At 46.9% G+C, this 24,174-nt stretch overlaps 3 protein-coding genes across 7 annotated transcripts in view; all 3 read left to right on the top strand.

Annotated features, from left to right (window-relative positions):
- me2 (malic enzyme 2, NAD(+)-dependent, mitochondrial) overlaps positions 1-6,894 on the top strand; it is a 17,744-nt gene extending 10,850 nt beyond the window's left edge. For 3 of the 5 annotated variants that reach the window (XM_036598225.1, XM_036598227.1, XM_036598226.1), the window contains 10 exons: positions 308-469; positions 590-803; positions 1,438-1,535; positions 2,049-2,162; positions 2,257-2,371; positions 2,896-3,038; positions 3,118-3,220; positions 3,599-3,669; positions 4,925-5,023; positions 5,175-6,894. In XM_036598225.1, the coding sequence (XP_036454118.1) occupies positions 308-469; positions 590-803; positions 1,438-1,535; positions 2,049-2,162; positions 2,257-2,371; positions 2,896-3,038; positions 3,118-3,220; positions 3,599-3,669; positions 4,925-5,023; positions 5,175-5,336 (1,281 nt within the window). In that variant the 3' untranslated portion in view covers positions 5,337-6,894. Of the gene's footprint in view, positions 1-307; positions 470-589; positions 804-1,437; positions 1,536-2,048; positions 2,163-2,256; positions 2,372-2,895; positions 3,039-3,117; positions 3,241-3,598; positions 3,670-4,924; positions 5,024-5,090; positions 5,138-5,174 lie in introns of those variants that run through there. The other 2 variants (XM_036598228.1, XM_036598229.1) reach the window with 2 other exon arrangements.
- Positions 6,895-9,354: 2,460 nt separating this feature from the next.
- Positions 9,355-14,748, top strand: elac1 (elaC ribonuclease Z 1). Its single transcript, XM_036599214.1, has 3 exons — positions 9,355-9,726; positions 12,663-13,139; positions 13,624-14,748. Exons 1-3 carry the CDS (start codon positions 9,573-9,575, stop codon positions 14,124-14,126), a joined length of 1,134 nt encoding a protein of 377 aa, XP_036455107.1. The 5' UTR covers positions 9,355-9,572; the 3' UTR covers positions 14,127-14,748.
- Positions 14,749-15,000: 252 nt separating this feature from the next.
- On the top strand, positions 15,001-23,819 carry smad4 (SMAD family member 4). The gene is made up of 11 exons (XM_036598626.1): positions 15,001-15,114; positions 16,581-16,986; positions 17,162-17,336; positions 17,498-17,524; positions 17,623-17,865; positions 19,088-19,177; positions 19,258-19,308; positions 19,739-19,922; positions 20,145-20,313; positions 22,042-22,180; positions 22,293-23,819. The coding sequence occupies exons 2-11, from the start codon at positions 16,747-16,749 to the stop codon at positions 22,502-22,504; spliced, it is 1,530 nt and encodes a 509-aa protein (XP_036454519.1). The 5' UTR covers positions 15,001-15,114; positions 16,581-16,746; the 3' UTR covers positions 22,505-23,819.
- Positions 23,820-24,174: the final 355 nt, after the last annotated feature.

The following is a 24,174-nucleotide window of genomic DNA, read 5'->3' as shown; positions in this document are numbered from 1 at the left end:
AGTCAGACTCCACTGTCACAGCGCAGAGCCCCCGACTCGCAGCCCAGTCAGACTCCACTGTCAAAATAAAAGAGTTGTCTTCCTGTCGGCTCGACTGGAAGGGATGGGTTTAGAGACACATTCTGATGTTTGCTGTAAACATTAAAGAAGCTCTTGGCTTGTGTTTGCATAATTTTATGCATTGTGCTTCTGTCACGATTGGCTGATTGGATAATCACACAATTGCATGACTGCTAAGGTGTAGAAACAGAAATGAGACATGAAGTCTGACTTCCTGTCCTGACAATGTGTGTCTGTGTCTCTGCAGGCAGTGGTGGTGACGGACGGTGAGCGGATTCTGGGTCTGGGAGATCTGGGGGTTTATGGGATGGGAATTCCGGTTGGAAAACTCTGTCTCTATACGGCCTGTGCTGGCATCCGGCCAGAAAGTTGTTTACCTGTGTGTATCGACGTTGGAACAGATAACCAGGTTAGAACACAGAGACACACAGACTATCCTACTGCACTGTAACATAGAATTTTTAGACATTATTCATTTTTAGGCTCCTATTAAACATTATTAATGTATTATTGTCTGTGTTTTACTCAGACGTTACTCAGAGACCCGTTCTATATGGGTCTGTATCAGCGGCGGGACCGCTCCCATCGCTATGACGAACTCATAGATGAGTTTATGGAGGCGGTCGTGGATAAATACGGACAAGACACGCTCATCCAGTTTGAAGATTTCGGAAATCACAACGCCTTCCGCTTCCTGAAGAAATACCGCTACAAGTACTGCACCTTTAACGATGATATACAGGGTGAGAACTGCACACTGTTATGATTCACTGCTTCCCTCAGATCATGGAAAAGTGCTTCTCCTGGTGCTGCTGGATTTAAGTGAAGCTCACAGATACAATTGACAATGACATTTTAATGAACAGGCTTGTTCAGATCTTATTTGACAGACTGCCTCTGATTTGTCAGTGTAAATGGGGAATTTTCTGTATATAGAAGAGTGAAGTATGGTGTGCCACATGGCTCTGTTTTAGGCCACCTGCTCTTTTTCCTTTATTTACATCTTTTAGTCCATGTTTATGGACACTAGTGTGTCATACAGTGTCAGTAACCACGTAATCAAGACTACTTAACCTGTTTTGAAGCATAAAGCAGTAGCTGGTTCCAGAATGTAACCACTGTACCATTTAAGATGGAACCCAAAATTCAAAAAAGAAGTCAACTTCACTCTGTTTGAGGCAAGTGTGTGAGGATTTAGGTATGCATTTAGCATCATGGTAATTAGTGGGGTATATGCTTCTATTGCTTGTTAGCTACATTAGCCTTGTAGCTCCAGTTCTAAAACTAAAGAACCAAACTTCAGACACCAAACACATCTTGGCTAAGTAAGAGGGTGAAATTAGATTTTTTGTCTCGCTTTAATATGTGTGTCTGTAGGTACTGCGTCAGTAGCCCTGGCTGGTTTGTTGGCGGCACAGCGTGTGGTGGGGAAACCAATCACTGAACACACTGTGCTGTTTCTGGGAGCAGGAGAGGTACATGCATTCTGTTACATCCTAAACATGTTACTGATCATGGAACAAACTCTGATGTTCCTGCTAATCACACTGTTTATAGATGATAATTCATTCCAAATGGAAAAACTTTCATCACATAATGGATTCAGCTCGTGCCAGTCAGAATCATATTCCCAGATTAACAATGCTAATAACCATATTCATTGGTTATCAATGCTAATAGACGTTAGCCTTATTCCCAATTAGTGAAGGTAACAAATATAAGCCATATTCCCAGGTTAGCGCTGCTAACAAACTTTAGCCATATTCCCAAATTAGTGATGCTAACTGACATTAGCCATATTCCCTGAGTCTGAAGCATGCAGGGGAGAATTGTGTGTGAGTATTGATTATCTGTTAGTGATGGAAGTGGCTGAACTCCCTGATTAGACGGGGTGTCTTAGCGTAGTGAATGAAAGTGGAAGCTAGCCACGATTAAACTTCGATTAAGCTCTGATTAAACGCTGATTAAATGCTGGCACGTTGCTGTAGGCGGCTCTGGGCATCGCGAACCTGATCGTCATGGCAATGATGGAGGAGGGCATGTCTCAGGCTGAAGCTCGGAAGAGGATCTGGATGTTCGATAAATACGGTCTGCTCGTCCAGGTGAGACTGTGTTCTACAGGTGTGAACATCACACAGGAACTGACGGCAGACTTCCTCATTAATGCAGGCTGTGTGTGTGCGTGTGTGTGTGTAGGACAGAGAGGAGGCCACGGACACTAATCAGGAGGCGTTTGTCCACCCCAGTCCAGGTGAAGGTGTGAGAAGTTTCCTGGACGCTGTTAATGTTCTGAAGCCCACAGCCATCATCGGTGAGTCACTCCAGCAACTGTGGAAGAAAAAACAGACAAAACTTCAGCTGAAATGAACAGAGGACTTTAAGAGACATAAACAGAGCAGTTCAGATGTCTTTACAGTGGTTGTGATAGGAACCAGGGGTCACCATGACTACAACACAAATACAGACATTTTTGGGGACTATTTTGCCTCACAGTGCCCTGCATGTATCCCTCCACTATGAATGGAGTTTAAGTTCTCAAAACTACCATAAAACAGCGTCTCAGTCATCAGGCAGTGAATTCATAACCATTTCATGTAGGAACTTTCTGTGAGGGAGCTTTTAGAGGTGGACGTCTGGTTCCTATCACCACCACTGTGAACAGTTCTGACTCGGTAAGTTTATCTAGAACAGAGCGTTTCACACCAAACCACTCTGAACCTCTCTGTTAACCACTTAATTACTCAGCAGTGTGCTCACATGCTCTCATGTTTTAGAGTAAAGTATAACACATTGTTGCAGTTGTACTCAGGTGTGTGGAACTGTTACCTGTTGCAGGTGTGGCTGGGGCTGGGCGGCTCTTCACTCATGATGTCATTAAAACGATGGGCTCTCTGAATGAGCGGCCGATCATCTTTGCCCTCAGTAACCCCACTGCTAAAGCTGAGTGCACTGCAGAGGACGCATATAGCCTCACACAGGTACATACACAGGTACACACACCTGTGCACAAACAGCTGGACGTTCATGCACTCACATAGCTTTGTTTGTGTATCTCAGGGTCGGTGTTTATTTGCCAGTGGGAGTCCGTTTGGCCCCGTTACTCTGGAGGACGGCAGCATCCTGACCCCCGGCCAAGGCAACAACGCCTACATATTCCCAGGTTAGTGACGCTAAAGGAAAGTAGCCATGTTACCAAGTTAGCAGAGCTAAAGGAAAGTAGCTGTGTTCCCAGGTTAGCAGAGCTAAAGGAAAATGCAATATATTACCCATAAAAGAAAATGGAACATGTTCCCTGGTTATTGATGTCAAAGAACATTATCATTTGACATTTTCCCAGGTTAGCAGTGCTAATGAACTGATTCTGAAGCACGTGGTGGAGAACTTGGAGAGTAGCGGTTTATCCGGTGCTGGTTTATCCAGAGCTGGTTTATCCAGAGCTGGTTTATCCAGAGCTGGCTTATCCGGTGCTGGTTTATCCGGTGCTGTTTTATCTGCTGCTGGTTTATCCGGTGTTGATGTAACAGGTGTTTATCTCCAGGTGTGGCTCTGGCTGTGATACTCAGTGGAGTTCGACACATCAGTGATACGGTGTTCCTCGAAGCTGCCAAGGTAAACACATTTTCAGAAGTTCACACAGTGACTTCACTGTTAACAGGAAATTTGTTTCACAGCAGAACCCGACAGCAGCATTTAGCCCACCCGTTCCTGTGCGCTGATCTCATCACTCTCCTGCAGCAGCAGCAGGATTTCTATGACTGTAGTTCAGTTAAACAACAACTGAGGGATACTGACGGTAACTGAGGGCTAACTGAGGAATACCGAGGCTAACTGAGGGATACCGAGGGTAACTAAGCAATACTGACGGTAACTGAGGGCTAACTGAGAGATACAGAGGGATACTGAGATACAGAGGGATATGGAGGGATACTGAGTGGTAACTGAGGGATACTGAAGGTAACTGAAGGACACTGAGCGATACTGAGATACGGAGGGATATGGAGGGATACTGAGTGGTAACTGAGGGATACTGAAGGTAACTGAAGGACACTGAGTGATACTGAGATACGGAGGGATATGGAGGGATACTGAGTGGTAACTGAGGGATACTGAAGGTAACTGAAGGACACTGAGTGATACTGAGATACGGAGGGATACTGAGTGGTAACTGATTAATAACAGGGATACCGAGGGTAACTCGGGATACTGAGGGATACTGTGATACAGAGGAATATGAAGGGACACTGAGTGGTAACTGAGGGTAACCAAAGGATACCGAGTGATGCTGAGGGATACTGAGATACGGAGGGATGCTGAGTGGTAACTGAGGGATACTGACAGTAACTGAAGGATACTCAGGGATACTTAGATATGGAGGGATACTGAGTGATAAACAAGTGGTAACTGAGTGGTAGCTGAGTGATACTGAGGGATACTGAGATACGGAGGGATTCTGAGTGGGAACTGAGGGATACTGAGGGATACTGACGGTAACTGAAGGATACTGAGTGATACTGAGATATGGAGGGATACCGAGCGGTAACTGTGTGGTAACTGAGTGGTAAGTGAGGGATACCAATGGTAACTGAGGGATACTGAGGGTAACTGAGGGCTAACTGAGGGCTACCAAGGGTAACTGATGGATACCGAGATATGGAGGGATATGGAGGAATATAGAAGGATACTGCGTGGTAACTGAGGGACACCAGGGATAACTGGGGAGACTTAGGGATACTGAGATACAGAGGGATAGTGAGTGGTAACTGAGTGGTAACTGAGTGGTAACTGAGGGATACCGAGGGTAACTGGTGAGTATGTTTATAAATAATAATGTATGTGTGTGTGTGTGTGTGTGTGTGTGTGTTAGACTCTGGCGGCTCAGCTGGGTGAAGAGGAGCTCTCTCAGGGCCGACTGTATCCCCCCCTCTCCAACATCAGAGAGGTGTCTCTGCAGATGGCCGTCAAGGTGAGCACTCCGGGAGAGAGAGGGTGTGTGTGTGTTCAATGTGTGTGTGTTTAATCTGTGTGTGTAGGTGGTGGAGTACCTGTATATGAAGGGAGTGGTGTGTTAACGTGTGTGTGTTTAATGTGTGTGTATTTAATCTATGTGTGTCTAGGTGGTGGAGTACCTGTATACGAAGGGAATGGCGTTCCGGTATCCAGAACCGGTGGATAAAGAAGCGTACGTCAGGTCCGTCGTCTGGAACACCAACTACGATTCATTCCTGCCTGATATCTACGACTGGCCTGGAGTCTCACACAGCCCTATAGTAGACTAGGAGTAGTCCTAAAGCTTACACCCTGTATCCTAAACCCTACACCCCGTAAACTAAACCCTACACCCCGTACCTTAAACCCTACATCCCATACCCTAAACCCTACATCCCGTACCCTAAACCCTACACCCGTACCCTATACCGTACACCCCGTACCCTAAACCCTACACTCAGTACCATAAACCCTACACCCCGTACCCTAAACCCTACACCCTGTACCTTAAACCCTACATCCCGTACCTTAAACCCTACATCCCATACCCTAAACCCTACATCCCGTACCCTAAACCCTACATCCCGTACCCTAAACCCTACACCCGTACCCTAAACCCTACACCCGTACCCTAAACCCTACACCCGTACCCTATACCGTACACCCCGTACCCTAAACTCTACACTCAGTACCTTAAACCCTACATCCCGTACCTTAAACCCTACACCCCGTACCTTAAACCCTACATCCCGTACCTTAAACCCTACATCCCGTACCCTAAACCCTACACCCTGTACCTTAAACCCTACATCCCGTACCTTAAACCCTACATCCCATACCCTAAACCCTACACCCGTACCCTATACCCTACACCCCGTACCCTAAACCCTACACTTCGTACCCTAAACCCTACATCCTGTACCCTAAACCCCACACCCATCCCTATAATGGACTAGAAGTAGTCCTAAAGCTTACACCCCGTGTCCTAAACCCTACACCCCGTACCCTAAACCCTACACCCGTAAAGCCAAACCCTAACCCAGAAGTCTGTGACTGGCCTGGGCTCTCATACACTCCTGTAGTGGACTAGACTTAGTCCTACATGCTACTCCCTTAAACCCTACACACTCCTATAATGTTCTAAACCCTACACCACATACCTAAACCCTAACCCACAAGTCTGTGACTGGTCTGGGCTCTCATACATTCCTGTAGTGGACTAGAATTAGTTCTACACCCTACCTGTAGACCATAAGCCAGAAATCCTGGCCTGGAGTCTCACACACTCCTGTAGTGGACTAGCCCTAATCCCTACACCCTGAACCCTACATTGTGTGACCTACACACTAAACCCTGACCCATAAATCTGCGTTGGAAACCGATACCCTGTACCTTAATCTCTAATCCCTAAACCCTAACCCAGAAGACTGTGACTGGCCCAGAGTCTCACAGAACCTCCACAGTGGACTAGACTTAGTCCTAAACCCTCAGCCTCAGCTCTGAGTCTAGTCCTGTTCTCAGCTTTAGCTTTCACTCCAGACCTTCTGCAGATCAAAAGAATAAGAGAACAAGTTTATCTTCTGTTTATTCAGAGAGCTTTTATTTTGTAGAGTTGATGTTATTCCATTTATTTTTCAGTGATGGAGTGAATTCAGTTAAACTGTGTTTTATTTTATAGTTTAATCATTTTTGATATTGTTAGATTTATTTCCCGTTGATGGAGTGTGTGGAGTAAAACCGTGTGCCTTGCCTTCTCGCTCGTCAACACACACACATACACACAAACACACACCTCACACACACACACACACACACACACACACACACACACACACACACACACACACATTTAAGTCCAAGCTGCTCAAGTTCATAAACATCCATAAATGAAGGGACGTCCTGGACAGATTCACGAACAGTGTATCATCCCCAAAACAGAAACCCTGCTTAGAACCCACTGGTACTCATCTGTGGGTGCTGGGAGAACTGGGAGAGGTCGGAGCTCTTAAGAAATCCAGACTTTCCAGGTTGAGAGCTGCTCATCTAGATTTTTCCCACCTGGAAATCAGGAACTTACCATTTCAATGTGATCATAAAGGCAGCATTAGTGTATCTGAGCAACACTGGAGTAGATCAGTGCTCCCTCTAGTGGCGGTAGGAGGTAGAGCAGTAGAACAGCAAATATATACATTTACCCAAATTAATGTAACTCTCATAATATGAGCATTCTAACAGTGCTGGAATAGATCGGTGCTCCCTCTAGTGGCTGTAGGACGTAGAACAGCAGCGTCAAAATACATATATATGTGTATATATATATATTTAACCAAATGAATGTAATGCTATTTGTGTCAATATTAAGAGTGACACTGAACAGTGTTTACATAGAGCTTCAAAAGTATTTAGACACGTAGCAGGAGGAGGAGCGCAGTGTTTAAAGCAGCAGACTCTTCAGTGACGCACAGTGTTTGTAGCGCGCTCCCACGTTCCTGACCGCTGAGGGTCAGTTCATAAGCACAGCTGAGCATAGCGGCACCGATCCAGTGAAGCTCCTGCAACTGTTCCCCTGTTACTGCTCTGTGATGTGAGCTGAGTACCTCGTTAACTGTATCGGCTTTCTCTCATAGGCTGTTTAAACCACTGAGTCTGTGTGTTATTTACACTATAAACCACTCGTATTCAGGACTAGGCCCCTGACCACTGCAGCCCTCTCTCTCTCTCTCTCTCTCTCTCTCTCTCTCTCTCTCCTCTCTCAGTGCTCCCCTCACTGTGTTTACAGAGCCGTGATTTACACTTTTACTGTGTGTTTGCAGTGTTTCAGCTGAATAAACACTTTAGTCTCTCAGTCCGACTCTTCCTGTGTGACTCTCTGGTTCTTTTACAGTGTGATTATTTTAGCTACCTAGTGTCTGTAGCTTTACATTAGCTGCTAGCTAGTGTGCAAGTGCACAATACACCACAAGCTAATGTGCCAGTTTACTAGTGTGCAGTGTGCCAGCTAGTGTATTGATATACATTTGAACAGAACTACTTGCAAAAGTACGAGAGCACAGTGCACCACCAGCTAGGGTACTAGTGTACTAGAGCATTGTGCCTCACTGAGTAGGGTACTACTATATTAGAACACACTGCACCACTAGCTAGTGTATCAGTATGCCACTAGGTAGGTTAGCAGTAGACAATGTACCCCTATGTACTAGTGTACAGTGCACTGTAGTCCTCAGCATCTCAATGGCTACAAATGTTCAGTACACCACTACCTAGTGTGTTAGTCCGCTAGTGTATAACGTACAGTATGCCACTGGCTTAGTGCACTACAACACTAGTGCACGGTACACCACTAGCTAGCATAGCGTGTGCTAAAGGGAACCCAAAACTGTGAATGTCTGTAACTGTGATGAACAGATCATCGCTGTATCTCCTGTGTGTCTCTGTTCACAGTTACGGCTCAGAAAGATATTATCCTGGCGTAACTGTGCAAAGTGACCGGACGGTGTGACAGAAGGTCCAGATTTCAGTGATTTTTGAACAGTAATTAGGAGCTCTGTGTTACTGTGTGTGTGTGTGTGTGTTACTGTGTGTGTGTGTGTGTGAGTGTGATTGTGTGTGTTAGTGTGCGTTACTGTGTGTGTGAGTGTGATTCTGTGTGTTGTGTGTGTGTGTGTGTGTGTGTGTGTGTGTGTTAGTGTGATGGCGCTGCTGAGCTCTTTCCCTTTAAATGCCAGGCGGTTCAGGCGTGACTAATCGAGCGGCGGTGAGCAGGCGGTGTAGCTGAGTGAGCTCCGGGTTTGTGTCTGTGTCCGGAGCACATGGAGGTGACGGTGTGTGTGTGTGTGTGTGTGTGTGTGTGAGTGAGTTAGTGTTAGTGTGTCTGTGTTACTGTGTGTGTGTGTGTGTGTGTGTGTGTGTGTGTGATTGTGTGTGTGTGTTACTGTTTGTGTGTGAGTGTGTGATTGTGTGTGTTAGTGTGTCACTGTGTGTGTGTGTTACTGTGTGTGAGTGTGTGATTGTGTGTGTAGTGTGTGTTACTGTGTGTGAGTGTGTGTGTGTGAGTGTTACTGTGTGTGTGTGATTGTGTGTGTTAGTGTGTCACTGTGTGTGTGTGTGTGTTACTGTGTGTGAGTGTGTGATTGTGTGTGTTAGTGTGTCACTGTGTGTGTGTGATTGTGTGTGTTAGTGTGTGTTACTGTGTGTGAGTGTGTGTGTGATTGTGTGTGTTAGTGTGTCACTGTGTGTGTGTGTGTGTTACTGTGTGTGAGTGTGTGATTGTGTGTGTTAGTGTGTCACTGTGTGTGTGTGTGAGTGTGTGTGTGTGTGTGTGTGTGTGTGTGTGTGTGAGTGTGAGTGTGTGTGTGTGTGTGTGTGTGTGTGTGTGTGTGAGTGTGAGTGTGTGTGTGTGAGTGTGTGATGGCGCTGCTGAGCTCTTTCCCTTTAAATGTCAGGCGGTTTAGGCGTGACTAATCGAGCGGCGGTGAGCAGGCGGTGTAGCAGAGTGAGCTCCGGGTTTGTGTCTGTGTCCGGAGCGCATGGAGGTGACGGTGCTGGGCAGCGGCTCGGCTTTTCCCGGGCCGCTACGCGGGTGCTCGGCTGTAGCGCTGCGGCTGCCGCGGGGACAGTGCTGGCTGTTCGACTGCGGAGAGGGAACTCAGACCCAGCTGATGAGGAGCAGCGTCCGAGCAGGTCAGACACGCGGAGCCCTCCGCTCTCTCTGGAGCTTCCGCTCCACCTTAAATACAGCAGCAGCTGTTCTGGCGGATTACAGTTTATAGGGTTTATTACTGTTCATTAAGGTCTATTACTGTACACTCCGCTTTATTACTGTTCATTAAGGTCTATTACTGTACAGTCCGCTTTATTACTGTTCATTAAGGTCTATTACTGTACACTCCGCTTTATTACTGTTCATTAAGGTCTATTATTGTACACTCCGCTTTATTACTGTTCATTAAGGTCTATTACTGTACACTCCGCTTTATTATTGTTCATTAAGGTCTATTACTGTACAGTCCGCTTTATTACTGTTCATTAAGGTCTATTACTGTACACTCCGCTTTATTACTGTGCACTCAGCCTTATTACTGTTCATTAAGGTCTATTACTGTACACTCCGCTTTATTACTGTTCATTAAGGTCTATTACTGTTCATTAAGGTCTATTACTGTTCATTAAGGGTACAGTCCGCTTTATTACTGTTCATTAAGGTCTATTACTGTACAGTCCGCTTTATTACTGTTCATTAAGGTCTATTACTGTACACTCCGCTTTATTACTGTGCACTCAGCCTTATTACTGTTCATTAAGGTCTATTACTGTACAGTCCGCTTTATTACTGTTCATTAAGGTCTATTACTGTACAGTCCGCTTTATTACTGTTCATTAAGGTCTATTAATGTACACTCCGCTTTATTAGTGTTTATTAAGGTCTATTACTGTACACTCCGCTTTATTAGTGTTCATTAAGGTCTATAACTGTACACTCCGCTTTATTAGTGTTCATTAAGGTCTATAACTGTACACTCTGCTTTATTATTGTTCATTAAGGTGTATAACTGTACACTCCGCTTTATTACTGTTCATTAAGGTCTATTACTGGACACTCCGCTTTATTACTGTTCATTAAAGTCTATTACTGTACACTCCGCTTTATTAGTGTTCATTAAGGTCTATTACTGTACGGTCCGCTTTATTACTGTTCATTAAGGTCTATTACTGTACACTCCGCTTTATTACTGTTCACTAAGGTCTATTAATGTACACTCCGCTTTATTACTGTTCATTAAGGTCTATTACTGTACACTCCGCTTTATTAGTGTTTATTAAGGTCTATTACTGTACACTCCGCTTTATTAGTGTTTATTAAGGTCTATTACTGTACACTCCGCTTTATTAGTGTTCATTAAGGTCTATAACTGTACACTCCGCTTTATTAGTGTTCATTAAGGTCTATAACTGTACACTCTGCTTTATTATTGTTCATTAAGGTGTATAACTGTACACTCCGCTTTATTACTGTTCATTAAGGTCTATTACTGGACACTCCGCTTTATTACTGTTCATTAAAGTCTATTACTGTACACTCCGCTTTATTAGTGTTCATTAAGGTCTATTACTGTACGGTCCGCTTTATTACTGTTCATTAAGGTCTATTACTGTACACTCCGCTTTATTACTGTTCACTAAGGTCTATTAATGTACACTCCGCTTTATTACTGTTCATTAAGGTCTATTACTGTACACTCCGCTTTATTAGTGTTTATTAAGGTCTATTACTGTACACTCCGCTTTATTAGTGTTCATTAAGGTCTATTACTGTACGGTCCGCTTTATTACTGTTCATTAAGGTCTATTACTGTACACTCCGCTTTATTACTGTATACTCTGCTTTATTACTGTTCATTAAGGTCTATTACTGTACACTCCACTTTATTAATGTTCATTAAGGTCTATTACTGTACGGTCCGCTTTATTCTGAGACCTGTTTTAGTTCCGGTTTAAACTGCCCCCTCACCCTGAGGGGAACCCCCGAGTACACCTTAAGAGCCCCTCCCTTACTGAGAATGTGCAGTGAGGAGAGCTGACAGAGCCGGTTTAAGGTAGTCTGTCTACTTCCTGTTTCTGCTACTGAGAGCTGATTGGTTGGCACATAGATCTACATACCCGGATGCCACGTTGTCTGTTGTTCTGGATGTGAGGTGATACGTCTGCGCGTCTGCCATGTTGCTGCGGTCAAGATCCGCTTGTGAACGAATTCACTTGTTATTTGCCAGCTTCGAACAAGAAGCTGGCCAATAAGAACCTAACTTAAGGTTCGTATAATAAGGTGCTAATCTATTATGAATATCTACACGGATTAAGGATTGGAAGGACTATTAAATGAAATAAGCTCAATATAAAACCAGAGGAAAAACAATTAAATCAACAGGTTCTCTGAGCTTCATTAACCACACGGCCACATCTACACAAACACCACACAGACAATACGCATCACACAGACGTGAGTGTGGATCGCTGCGTTCCCTCCGTTATCCTATCCCTCCTTCTGAGAGCAGTATTCCTGAAATAGTGTAATTCTGGACAGTATCTTTATTAAACTGCCGCTCTGCAATGGTACTGAATGCAGTCCAGCAGCGATGCTGACCGCCCTAAAATGGCAGCGCTGTTGATGCGCCTGGCTGGACCCAACGCCGCATCTAGGTATGCATATCTATGGGTTAACATTACTGCTACTGAGTGCTGATTGGTTAGCATTACTGCTACTGAGAGCTGATTGGTTGGCATTACTGCTACTGAGAGCTGATTGGTTGGCATTACTGCTACTGAGAGCTGATTGGTTGGCATTACTGCTACTGAGAGCTGATTGGTTAGCATTACTGCTACTGAGCGCTGATTGGTTAGCATTACTGCTACTGAGCGCTCATTGGTTGGGATTATTTCTACTGAGTGCTGATTGGTTGGCATCGCTGCTGTTGAGTGCTGATGTGTGAAGCAACCTCGTCTAGTTTTATCGTCTGACTCAGATTTGCTTTAGATGGTCTTTAAGTGCCTCAGATCAATGTTTGAGTGTGAGGTTCAGTTCTGTCCTCGAGGTTTAATGTAAAAATGTGTTCTCTCTTCAGGTAAAATCTCAAAAATCTTCATATCCCATCTCCATGGCGACCACGTGTACGGCCTGCCGGGGCTGCTGTGCACGCTTAGTCTGAACTGTAGCGCCCCTCCAGGCCAGCAGGGGGAGTGTGTGGAGATATTTGGACCGGTGGGTTTGAGGCTGTTTCTGCGCGTCGCTCTGCGCGTCTCCAGCTCTGAGCTAATGTTTCCCTTCACCGTTCACGAGCTGGAGCCCACCGGAGACCAAAGCCCTCCCTCCGGCCTACTGGACCCTGAGCTGACCTCCTGCTGCCCGCATCTCCACCCGCAGGAGCAGCCTGGCAGGACGGTGCGGCTGAACGTGGAGTCGGACTGTTACACGCTGATCGAGGACGAGCAGGTCATGGTGAAGGCCTTCAGGCTCTACCACAGGGTTCCTTCTTTTGGGTTCTCCATTCAGGAGAGAGACCAGCCCGGACGCCTCAAAGTGGAGCTGCTCAAAGAGATGGGTGAGTAGATAAAATCAGCCTCCAGCAGTTTAGCTCCACCCATTCAGCCTACAGCAGTTTAGCTCCACCCATACGACCTCCAGCAGTTTAGCTCCACCCATTCAGCCTACAGCAGTTTAGCTCCACCCATTCGACCTCCAGCAGTTTAGCTCCACCCATTCAGCCTACAGCAGTTTAGCCCCACCCATTCAGCCTCCAGCAGTTTAGCGCCGCCCATTCAGCCTCCAGCAGTTTAGCGCCGCCCATCGCTCCAGCAGTTAGCGCCCATTCAGCTCAGCGTTTAGCCCCACCCATCAGCTCAGCAGTTTAGCCCCACCCATTCAGCCTCCAGCAGTTTAGCGCCGCCCATTCAGCCTCCAGCAGTTAAGCGCCGCCCATTCAGCCTCCAGCAGTTTAGCCCCACCCATTCAGCTACAGCAGTTTAGCCCCACCCATTCAGCTACAGCAGTGTAGTCCTGCTAATTGCTTATTATTTGCTCTGCAGGACTGAAACCTGGTCCACTGTTCGGTCGTCTGAAGAACGGAGAGTCAGTGACGCTGGAAGACGGTCGTGTTCTTGGGCCGAGCAAGGTTCTGGAGCCGGCAATCCGCGGACGAAAGGTGTGCGTGTTGGGGGACTGCAGTGGGGTGGTCGGGGAGGGGGTCCGCAGGGCGTGCGAGGGGGCGGACGTGCTGGTTCACGAGGCCACGCTGGAGGATGGGTTACAGGAGAAAGCTGTGCAACATGGACACAGCACTCCCAGCATGGCGGCCGCAGTGGCGCGGGACTGTGGAGCTCACACTCTCCTGCTCACACATTTCAGCCAGCGCTACAAACCTGCTGGGGGTCCTGGGGGTCCGGGAGAGACTGGGGACGACGTCCTTGAGCTGAAGAGACAGGCTGAACTCATCCTGCAAGGAACAAACACACGCGTCATACTCGCTGAGGACTTTCTCACTTTACCTGTTCCTCTCAGAAAACACCTGACCGAGCCTGACAGCACCTGAACGAGCCTGACAGCACCTGAACAAGCCTGACAGCACCTGAACGAACCTGACAGCACCTGAACGAGGCTGACAGCACCTGAACGAGCCTGACAGCACTGACCGAGCCTGACAGCACCTGACAGAGCCTGACAGCACCTGAACGAACCTGACAGCACCTGACCGAGCCTGACAGCACCTGAACGAACCTGACAGCACCTGACCGAGCCTGACAGCACCTGAACGAACCTGACTGAATCGTGCTCGCTCAGGACTTCCTCTCTTTGCCTGTTCCTCTGAGAGAGCAGGCTGATGCAGCTCTCACTGTGATGTGAAAACAAAATAAAATATCTCTATTTTTGCTGTTTTTTATTTTTCTGAAACATTTGAGCAAAGCGGCCGTTTTTATAGTGTGATATGGGCCCTTTAAAGCTCGTGTTCTTTATTTAGTGGGAATGTGTTCTGAAACGATTCTACTACAGTGTAACTGAGTGCTGTGTTTGTTCGTCTTCATGGACTGAATAAAGACATTTATTTCTGCATTCTGGATATAAACTGTATATGTATATATTCTAAATGTAATGTCTTCTCTACTTTTCCATTAAATAAATATTTACATACGGATCACATTAAACACCTACAGTCACGTTTCTGCCTTGTTTTCTGGATTTAGAGTTCAGAGCGAAAACTATCCGCCTCTTTCTAGCATCTGTTTGTCTCCTAACACAGCGGCATTGCTTTTCCCACCCGTATTCAGACACGTCCCGCCCTCCGTTTGGCTCGTTCTCCCGCCCCCTGCTGCGCTATGATTGGCTAATAGTCGCATCACACAAGCTGTCCTCCAATGGTTCACGCTCTAACGCAGGAGGGGCGGCGCTTTCTAGAAAACGGGTGGGAATAAAAAAAACGTCCACGGTCTCCTCGCCATATTGCAGCGGCGTTAGCTCATCATCCGCCTCATCCAGCGGATTTAAAAGCGTTCAGCGGCTTAGAGACGCCGTGGATGTGAACCGTAAGTCTCCATGCTGAGGCCTTAAATCAGTATAACGTGCATTAATCCGCCGTTTGAGCAGAAAACGGGCTGAGCTCGCCTCGCTAGGTTAAGCTAATGTGGCTAACGGCATTATTAATGGGAGCCAGTTGAAATAGAGCTAAATTGCTGTTTAAATATCATAAAATATAATGTTATAATCTTCAGATATGAGTTATTTAGTCTGTTCCGCTCCAGCCGAGTGTTTATTCGTGTGTCTTGTCAATAAATTAAACTCGCTCTTATTGTTTCTCCATCGTTAGCCGTTAGCTCTTAGACCAGCTTCTCAGGCGAATTCTCCGTTCCACCTTAAATGGTGCAGCAGTTCCGTTACTGCAGGGAGCGCACATTCGCAGCAGCGGCAGTGTTTAAGGTGGAACGGGAGATTGGAGTGAGGAGCCTGATTCAGCTGTCTGGGTGTAAATGTGCAGCTTTGTGACTCGACGCGAGTTTTGTGCTTTAAAACGGTTTCTTTTTAATTTCTGCTGCTTCTCAGTTCAGTCCGGGCTCGAACACGCCTGTGTGTAGATGGTTCCGCCCCCGTTCAGCCTTCTGCTCTGTTTTATTCATCCAGATCAGGCTTTGCATTCAGGCTTTGCATTCAGGCTTTGCATTCAGGCTTTGCATGAGGATAATATGAGGATAATACACTGGAGTAGACCTGTCAGACTGCCCTGGCCTTCTGTGAGTGAGCAGGGCCTCCTTAGTGGAGCTGCTTTGTTTACATTCAGTCACTCAGCAGACTCTCTGTATCCAGAGCAGCTGGACGCAGCTCGGTCTGCTAAAACAGTTAAACATAACCCATCCTTAAGGAGGATCAATTAAGCGCAGTATGCTTTAGTGTTAAAAGGGGGAGTCCACCAGTTTTTCTACAATTTTTGCTTGACTAAATGGTTGAGATGTAAACAAAGTCATTCAGAGTCAGAACTGTTCACAGTGGTGGTGATAGGAACCAGACGTCCACCTCTAAAAGCTCCCTCACAGAAAGTTCCTACATGAAATGGTTATGAATTCACTGCCTGATGACTGAGACACTGGTTTATGATAGTTTAAACTCCATTCATGGTGGAGGGATACATGCAGGGCGCTGTGAGGCAAAATAGTCCCCAAAGAAAACTTATTATTTCAGATTTTCCACTATTTTCCATCATCAACAATCATATAGACTCAGAAGACTTGTGTAGGTTCACTGGTGGTTCTAGATAGTAGTAGTAAATAAAATGTCTATATTTGTGTTGTAGTCATGGCGACCCCTGGTTCCTATCACCACCACTGCAAAGACATCTGAACCATTTCACACCAAACCACTCTGAATCTCTCTGATTACACCTCACTCACTGAATTATGGGGGAATTTGATAATAGGGTGGATTTCCCCTGTAAGTGTGGGAGTCTGGTGAAGAGTTCTGGAGGTCTGTATGAAGCCGAGTGCTGTGTGTCTGTTTTCAGTGGCGGAGCTGGACGGACTCTGAGTGGACGGTGGTGTGGAGTTCTGAGAGGTGCAGTGGAGACTGGCTCTCTCTGATGAAGAGCCTGGAGGTGGTGGTGTCTCTCTGAGCACCTCTCTGATCCGAGAACGCCCGGCTGCGTGGTGTGTGTGTAGTTTGTGTGCAGTATGTCGGTCTCCAGCACCCCCACCAGTAACGATGCCTGTCTGAGCATCGTCCACAGCCTGATGTGCCACCGGCAGGGCGGGGAGAGCGAGTCCTTCTCCAAGCGGGCGATTGAGAGCCTGGTGAAGAAGCTGAAGGAGAAGAAGGATGAGCTGGACTCGCTCATCACCGCGGTAACCACCAATGGAGCGCACCCCAGCAAGTGTGTGACCATCCAACGCACACTCGACGGACGCCTGCAGGTGAGACACACACACGTGGTGGTGGTGATGATGCTGTTTACAGGTCACAGGTCGTAAAAGGGTTTCCTCATGTGATCTACGCTCGTCTGTGGTGTTTGTGTGTGTGTGTTGATGTTTATGTTGTTATTTATAATGATGTTATTGTTTATGTTGTTGTTGTTGTTGTTGTTTACAGGTTGCGGGTCGTAAAGGGTTTCCTCATGTGATCTATGCTCGTCTGTGGCGCTGGCCTGACCTGCACAAGAACGAGCTGAAGCATGTTAAATACTGCCAATATGCCTTTGATCTGAAGTGTGACAGCGTGTGTGTGAACCCGTACCACTACGAGAGGGTGGCGTCTCCGGGTATCGGTCAGTCTGTTTATACTCTCAGGATAAACATAAACACATGTTTACCTTCCGAGCAGTGTAGCACTCCGCACTCAGCTCAGGAGCAGAGAATATGAGCTCTTTAGTAACGTTACTGCTGTTTTCAGTAATAATCCTCACGTTTCTCTCTCGCTCTCGCTCAGATCTGTCTGGACTAACTCTGGGTGCAGGTGAGTAGGACAGTCTGCTTTACTCTCACCTTTCACAGTCAGTAACACTGATTAATCGTCCCGAAATGAACCGACCTGCTCTCCGTGTCTGTGTTTAGGTCCCAGTGCGGGGCTCCTGGTGAAGGAGGAGTTCGAAGGTCAGCCGTCTCACTCCAGCTCTGAAGGTTCTCACAGTATTCAGACCATTCAGCACCAGCCCGCCCCTTCGCAGCCGGCTCCGCCCACCACCACACGCCCCGCCCTTCCGGACACTTTCAGCAGCCCCACTCTCCTGCCCCCGCCTGATGCTGCAAGCTCCGCCTCCAGTTCCGCCTTCCCCACCATGGCTGCCGGACCAGCCAGTAAGAACCTTCGTTAATGTTTAGCGGTTAGCATTAGCATTGTGTTAAGAGTTTACTCAGTTTTTCTCCCCTGAACCCGAATGTAGTTGCTCAGCTAAGACATGTTTGCTTCTGTAGCTCTGGAGCTAACAAGTAAATCGTTATTCACCTGCCTGATGTTAGTGTGTGATGCTGTAGCCATGCACTTGGCATCGGGCCGACCTAACTGGTGGGTCGTCCGGGTTCCCCCATATCTGAGAGCTCCACAGGGGCCGCTCCTACCCACCGACTTTGCAGTCGCCAAACTACTGGAGGTCCACTTGGCATGGGATCGGCCAGAAGCCACCCCTTTCAAACAAGCATGGCCCCTATAACCCCTGGGAACCAGATCAAATGGCACCCCTCTGGAAAGGCCCTGGTGTGAAACTTCAGGGACCCATATATCTGGATGCAGGGCAGGATTAGGTCGAGAAGTAGGCTGCTTGGACCCTCATCAACCAGTGCCGGCGCCAACCCACCAGCTCCACTCTACATGGGCGCACTAGAGCCGACAGAACTTGTTGAATTCCATGGCCGCTCAACAACCATGTTGCGTTGATAAGTAATTACAAAGAGACCTGATTATGTAAACATGTAATAAAGCACAGACACAGTTCAGGCTTTATGATGGCTGTTGCTACTGTTAGTTATGCTAATATGTTTTAGTTTGTGTTCATAAATAACAGTGTGTTATACGGTATCAGAAACCATATGATCAAGTCTGTTAGAGATTATTGATCATCTCCACACGCTTGGAGTCTGATTTGATGATTTAGGCATGCAGTTAGCAGTTAGTGTTCTGCGGTATGTGTGCAGAGAACGTGTGGTTCTGTTGCGTGTAGCTCTTTTCTGTAGCTGAGCTGCTATCATGCTCAGTTATTCTGAGGTTTGCTCTTTTTGTTTTAGCACCACCGATCAGTGAGCCTCTAAATCTAAATGGGTGGAACGTCTTTATCTGTTTTGACGCGGAAAAGAAATTTGACCCGTTATAATTTTTAACCACCGTTATCATTTTTACATACCGTGTTACTGTCGTACCGCCCAGCCCTACTTCACTGCTTAGGACACCAAAATTGTCTCAACTGATTGAAGAAAATGGGAAAATTGTGTAAATGTTGTTGTATTTTTTTAAACTAGTATTATTCCTTTAAAGATGGTGTTGTTGGTTAGAGTTATTAGTCTGATTGCTGTTTGTCTCCTGTAGCAGCGACTGGTCCCTGGCCCAGAGCAAGTGGGTTCACGCACAGCCTGCAGCACCAGAACGGCCATTTACAGCACCATCCGCCGCAGTACTGTGAGTCTAATACAGATATAAACACTCCCACTATCCACATCCATACTGTACGTCTAATTCTCTCTCTCTCTCTCTCTCAGGGCCTGTGCACAATGAGCTGGTCTTTCAGCCCCCCATATCTACCCACCCAGGTGAGTCACACTAATGACTGTACAGTGCTGAGAGGATGTATGTGCAGTGTGTAATGTAAGCCGGCCTTAGAACACATTAGGATTAGCTATTGTTTGAGAAACGCTAACACCCATACATACCTAAACAGTACTTGGTTATAGCTTTGTAACATGAAAGGTCAGTCATTTTAAATAGAGCAACCTCTAAGAGATCCGAGGTAAGACTCTTGGCTCTCGCAAGAACAGTTCAGTAGTTTTCAGTGTTGCAGAATTATTAAGCCCAGGCAGATGCTCTGGTCCTGCAGTGCCCCCTGGCCTGCAAACTTGTGTTTTCTTTGCACAACAAACAACTTGAGAACAAGTTTTTTATTGCTTGACGAGTAAACGCAGTGGTTATTGATTGCCCTCCGTGTTGCCGTCATACTCATATATATGCTTCTCTCTTTCTCAGCCCCAGATTACTGGTGCTCAATAGCGTATTTTGAGATGGACGTGCAGGTAGGCGAGACCTTTAAGGTGCCGTCCTCGTGTCCTGTGGTGACAGTGGATGGTTATGTGGATCCGTCCGGAGGAGACCGGTTCTGCCTGGGTCAGCTGAGCAACGTGCACCGCACCGAGGCCATTGAGAGAGCCAGGCATGCTAACTCATTACGTATCGAACTGCATCATTGTTTTGTAATTGTGTTTAAATGGTACAGCAAAACATCAAAAATCACTGTGATCCTGTAAGGGGTAGAGATGTTCGATCAGCATCATCACTCTTCCTTCTCTCCTTTTTTATCTGATTGCTTTTTTGTGGGACATTTTAGGGGGATAAAACTTACTGTCTCTTTTTGTCTCTCTGTCTGTCTCTCTAGGCTGCATATTGGTAAAGGAGTGCAGCTGGAGTGTAAGGGTGAAGGCGATGTTTGGGTGCGATGCCTTAGTGACCATGCGGTGTTTGTACAGAGTTACTATCTGGACCGGGAAGCTGGTCGAGCTCCGGGCGATGCTGTGCACAAAATCTACCCCAGCGCCTACATCAAGGTAGATCTAACTTTCACAAGTACAGAGATGCTCTCCATGCTCGTAGAGTAATCAGCAAGCTGACTGGCTGTTTCTACTGAAGGGTGGGACTTTCTCTGTAAACAGGCGCCATTTGAGCGTTACGAACTTTCTCGTTCATATTTCAACCAGGGACCGTCTCCTCCTTTATCACGTGTCTGAAAACATGGCTCTGCTCACTCCTAACGACGGCAATGGGTAGTTGCCAGATAGGAGCAGAGTAGGGCACTGACCCCGACGCTGACTCAAGTTTCTACAATAGGTTAACTCTGATCTCAGTGTCTGCATCAGGGTAATTCTAACCCCAGTGTCTGCATGGGGATAACTCTGACCCCAGTGCCTACATCAGGGTAACTCTGACCCCAGTGCGTACATCAGGGTAACTCTGACCCCAGTGCGTACATCAGGGTAACTCTGACCCCAGTGCCTACATCAGGGTAACTCTGACCCCAGTGTGTACATCAGGGTAACTCTGATCCCAGTGCCTACATCAGGCTAACTCTGACCCCAGTGCGTACATCAGGGTAACTCTGACCCCAGTGCGTACATCAGGGTAACTCTGACCCCAGTGCGTACATCAGGGTAACTCTGACCCCAGTGCCTACATCAGGGTAACTCTGACCCCAGTGCCTACATCAGGGTAACTCTGACCCTGAAACCTACATCAGGGTAACTCTGACCCCAGTGCGTACATCAGGGTAACTCTGACCCCAGTGCGTACATCAGGGTAACTCTGACCCCAGTGCCTACATCAGGGTAACTCTGACCCCAGTGCGTACATCAGGCTAACTCTGACCCCAGTGCCTACATCAGGCTAGCTCTGACCCTGAAACCTACATCAGGCTAACTCTGACCCCAGTGCCTACATCAGGGTAACTCTGACCCTGAAACCTACATCAGGGTAACTCTGACCCCAGTGCGTACATCAGGGTAACTCTGACCCCAGTGCCTACATCAGGGTAACTCTGACCCCAGTGCCTACATCAGGCTAACTCTGACCCCAGTGCCTACATCAGGCTAACTCTGACCCCAGTGCCGACATCAGGCTAGCTCTGACCCTGAAACCTACATCAGGGTAACTCTGACCCCAGTGTGTACATCAGGGTAACTCTGACCCCAGTGCTTACATCAGGGTAACTCTGACCCCAGTGCGTACATCAGGGTAACTCTGACCCCAGTGCCTACATCAGGCTAACTCTGACCCCAGTGCCTACATCAGGGTAACTCTGACCCCAGTGCCTACATCAGGCTAGCTCTGACCCCAGTGCCTACATCAGGGTAACTCTGACCCTGAAACCTACATCGGGGTAACTCTGATCCCAGTGCCTACATCAGGGTAACTCTGACCCCAGTGCCTACATCAGGCTAACTCTGACCCCAGTGCGTACATCAGGCTAACTCTGACCCAGTGCCTATATCAGGGTAACTCTGACTCTAAAACCTACATTAGGGTGACTCTGACCCCAGTGCTTACATCAGGGTGACTCTGACCCTAAAACCTACATCAGGGTAACTCTGACTCTAAAACCTACCCTACATCGGGGTGACTCTGACCCCAATGTCTACATTAGGGTAACTCTGACCCTAAAACCTACCTTACATCAGGGTAACTTTGACCCTATTGTTCACATTAGAGTAACTCTGACTCCAGTGTCTATGTCAAGGTAACTAACTCTGATCCCTAACTTCTGTGTGTGTGTGTGTGTTTAGGTGTTTGACCTGAGGCAGTGCCACCGGCAGATGCAGCAGCAGGCAGCTACAGCTCAGGCGGCAGCAGCAGCTCAGGCTGCAGCAGTGGCAGGAAACATCCCAGGACCCGGTTCAGTGGGAGGCATCGCACCAGCCATCAGTGAGTGTAAACACATACATTCATGGTACTCCAGCAATTCTACACATTCTGCACATTTGCAGTGGTGATAACACTGTTCTGATGTATGTTTATGTTTGTCTGTGTGTGTCAGGTCTGTCGGCTGCAGCAGGTATAGGTGTGGATGACCTGCGGCGACTCTGTATTCTGCGTATGAGCTTTGTGAAGGGCTGGGGTCCTGACTATCCTCGTCAAAGCATCAAAGAAACTCCATGCTGGATTGAGATCCACCTGCACCGAGCCCTTCAGCTGTTGGATGAAGTTCTACACACCATGCCCATAGCTGACCCCCAGCCACTAGACTGACCTCCTAAAGCCGAAACCCAGCCACTAGACTGACCTGCACCATGCCCATAGCTGAACCCCAACCACTAGACTGATCTGTCTATAGCTGACCCACAGTTGCTAGCCTGATCTGCCCAACACTGACTCACAGCAGCTAGAAAGACCTACACATAGTAGACTCCTGAGTGACCCTTAACTGACCTACAGCATGCCTATAGCTGGCCTCCACCATGACTGACCCTAACTGACTAACACTCCTGCACTCAACTCCAGCATCTTATGAAATGAGGTCCACTTTTATTTGTTTTCTAGGCCCTTTATAATTCAGGCTAGTGGGTCAGTATTTCACACAAAAATGGTTCTAAAAGGAATTTCAGCGAGAAATATCTTAGCACTGAATCTCTAAAACAGTCGTTCAAGACGTTGTGCCAAATTGTAACGTTCGACTTAGCATCTTAGCTTTGGTGAGCAGGTGTAAGCCTTAAGTACGAGATATGTGGTGAATAGCCTACGCTAATTAGCGTTTGTCTTGCGCAGTGTAACCATGTGATGTGTGAGGTAAAGGGCCCAGGAGTGCAAACAAGTGGAGTTTCCATTTAACCTCATGCTAAAACCCCACTACTGCACACACACCCACCTGACCCCCCGACCGAATGAACATTCACTCATCACTGTGATCTAGGGTGCAGCCCATCAGTACAGAAACAAAAACCTCGTCCACGCTTAAGAGTCACACAGGAGGACTCGACGGACACTCAAGCGGGATTAGTGTTTGTTGACCCAGAGAGAAACAGTATTCATTAATGAGCTCTGAATTGAAGTGAAATTGTTGTGAATGGAGCTCAAAGACTTCTATAGACTTGAACAGGACTCTGAACACTAACAGCCACCTGGAACACTAGCCGGACATCTTGAAGCCTGCAGGGGGCGCACAGGAGCTGCTTTGAAGTTCGTCAGGCAGGTATAGACAATGAATTAAGGATTAGGAGTTTGTGTTTTTAGACATCAGATTATGTATTTTCTAAAGTAGATCATGAGTTTATATCCAGCAGATGGATAGTTAACCAACCACATGTGATGTAACGGTTCTGCTCCGTACATTGCCCCGCTCTTCTTCTTTGATGGACAGAATCTTCCCCAAAACTCAGATTGTATCTGGCCCAGACGAGGCTCGGGCTGCTTCAGATTTTCAACATATTTTTTTGTTAAAAGTATCACAGTATGCATTACTGTTGCATTTATAGGGAGGTTTGCAGTAGCTAAACATGTTAGAGACAACACTGTACCGTGTTGGAAATAAATGTGTTCAAGTGTAAATAAACGTGTTGGAAATGCTGTACGCTTTTATTATCAACACACGAGTTCGTACCGCTGAGAATCTGTAGGAATTTAGGTGAAGGTAAGTGACCGATGTGTCGAGGTTTGTTCCCTTTAGCTCACAAGTAGCTCGTTAATCCCCAATCAGTGTAATGGACTTTGTTTATCTGTGTGGGGATTCCTCACCTTAATGTTAGCAGGATGCAGTTTAGCTAATATTAATGTGCCATTCTGTGTTCAAAGTCACTTAAATGTCTTTAAAGCTAGTTTGCTGTCTGCTAGGTTAGTAATGCTAACCTTAAATGGTTCGTGCTGCGTTCAGCTGAGGCTTAACTTGAAATTTTCCACCTCCGAATAGGAAAAATAAAGCGTCC

Source organism: Colossoma macropomum, unplaced genomic scaffold (genome assembly GCF_904425465.1).
Source record: "Colossoma macropomum unplaced genomic scaffold, Colossoma_macropomum, whole genome shotgun sequence".
Classification (NCBI taxonomy): domain Eukaryota; kingdom Metazoa; phylum Chordata; class Actinopteri; order Characiformes; family Serrasalmidae; genus Colossoma; species Colossoma macropomum.
Note: the sequence above shows the minus strand (reverse complement) of the source record. Positions and strands in the feature narration are given on the sequence as shown.

Excerpts from the sequence above, each read along its gene's own strand:
- smad4 (XM_036598626.1), top strand. The coding sequence starts at position 16,747 with ATGTCGGTCTCCAGCACCCCCACCAGTAACGATGCCTGTCTGAGCATC. Across the intron at positions 19,178-19,257 it reads GCACCATCCGCCGCAGTACT|GGCCTGTGCACAATGAGCTG; the intron begins GTGAGTCTAATA and ends TCTCTCTCTCAG. Across the intron at positions 19,923-20,144 it reads GAGGCCATTGAGAGAGCCAG|GCTGCATATTGGTAAAGGAG; the intron begins GCATGCTAACTC and ends CTGTCTCTCTAG.
- elac1 (XM_036599214.1), top strand. The coding sequence starts at position 9,573 with ATGGAGGTGACGGTGCTGGGCAGCGGCTCGGCTTTTCCCGGGCCGCTA. Across the intron at positions 9,727-12,662 it reads GAGGAGCAGCGTCCGAGCAG|GTAAAATCTCAAAAATCTTC; the intron begins GTCAGACACGCG and ends TTCTCTCTTCAG. Across the intron at positions 13,140-13,623 it reads GGAGCTGCTCAAAGAGATGG|GACTGAAACCTGGTCCACTG; the intron begins GTGAGTAGATAA and ends TTTGCTCTGCAG.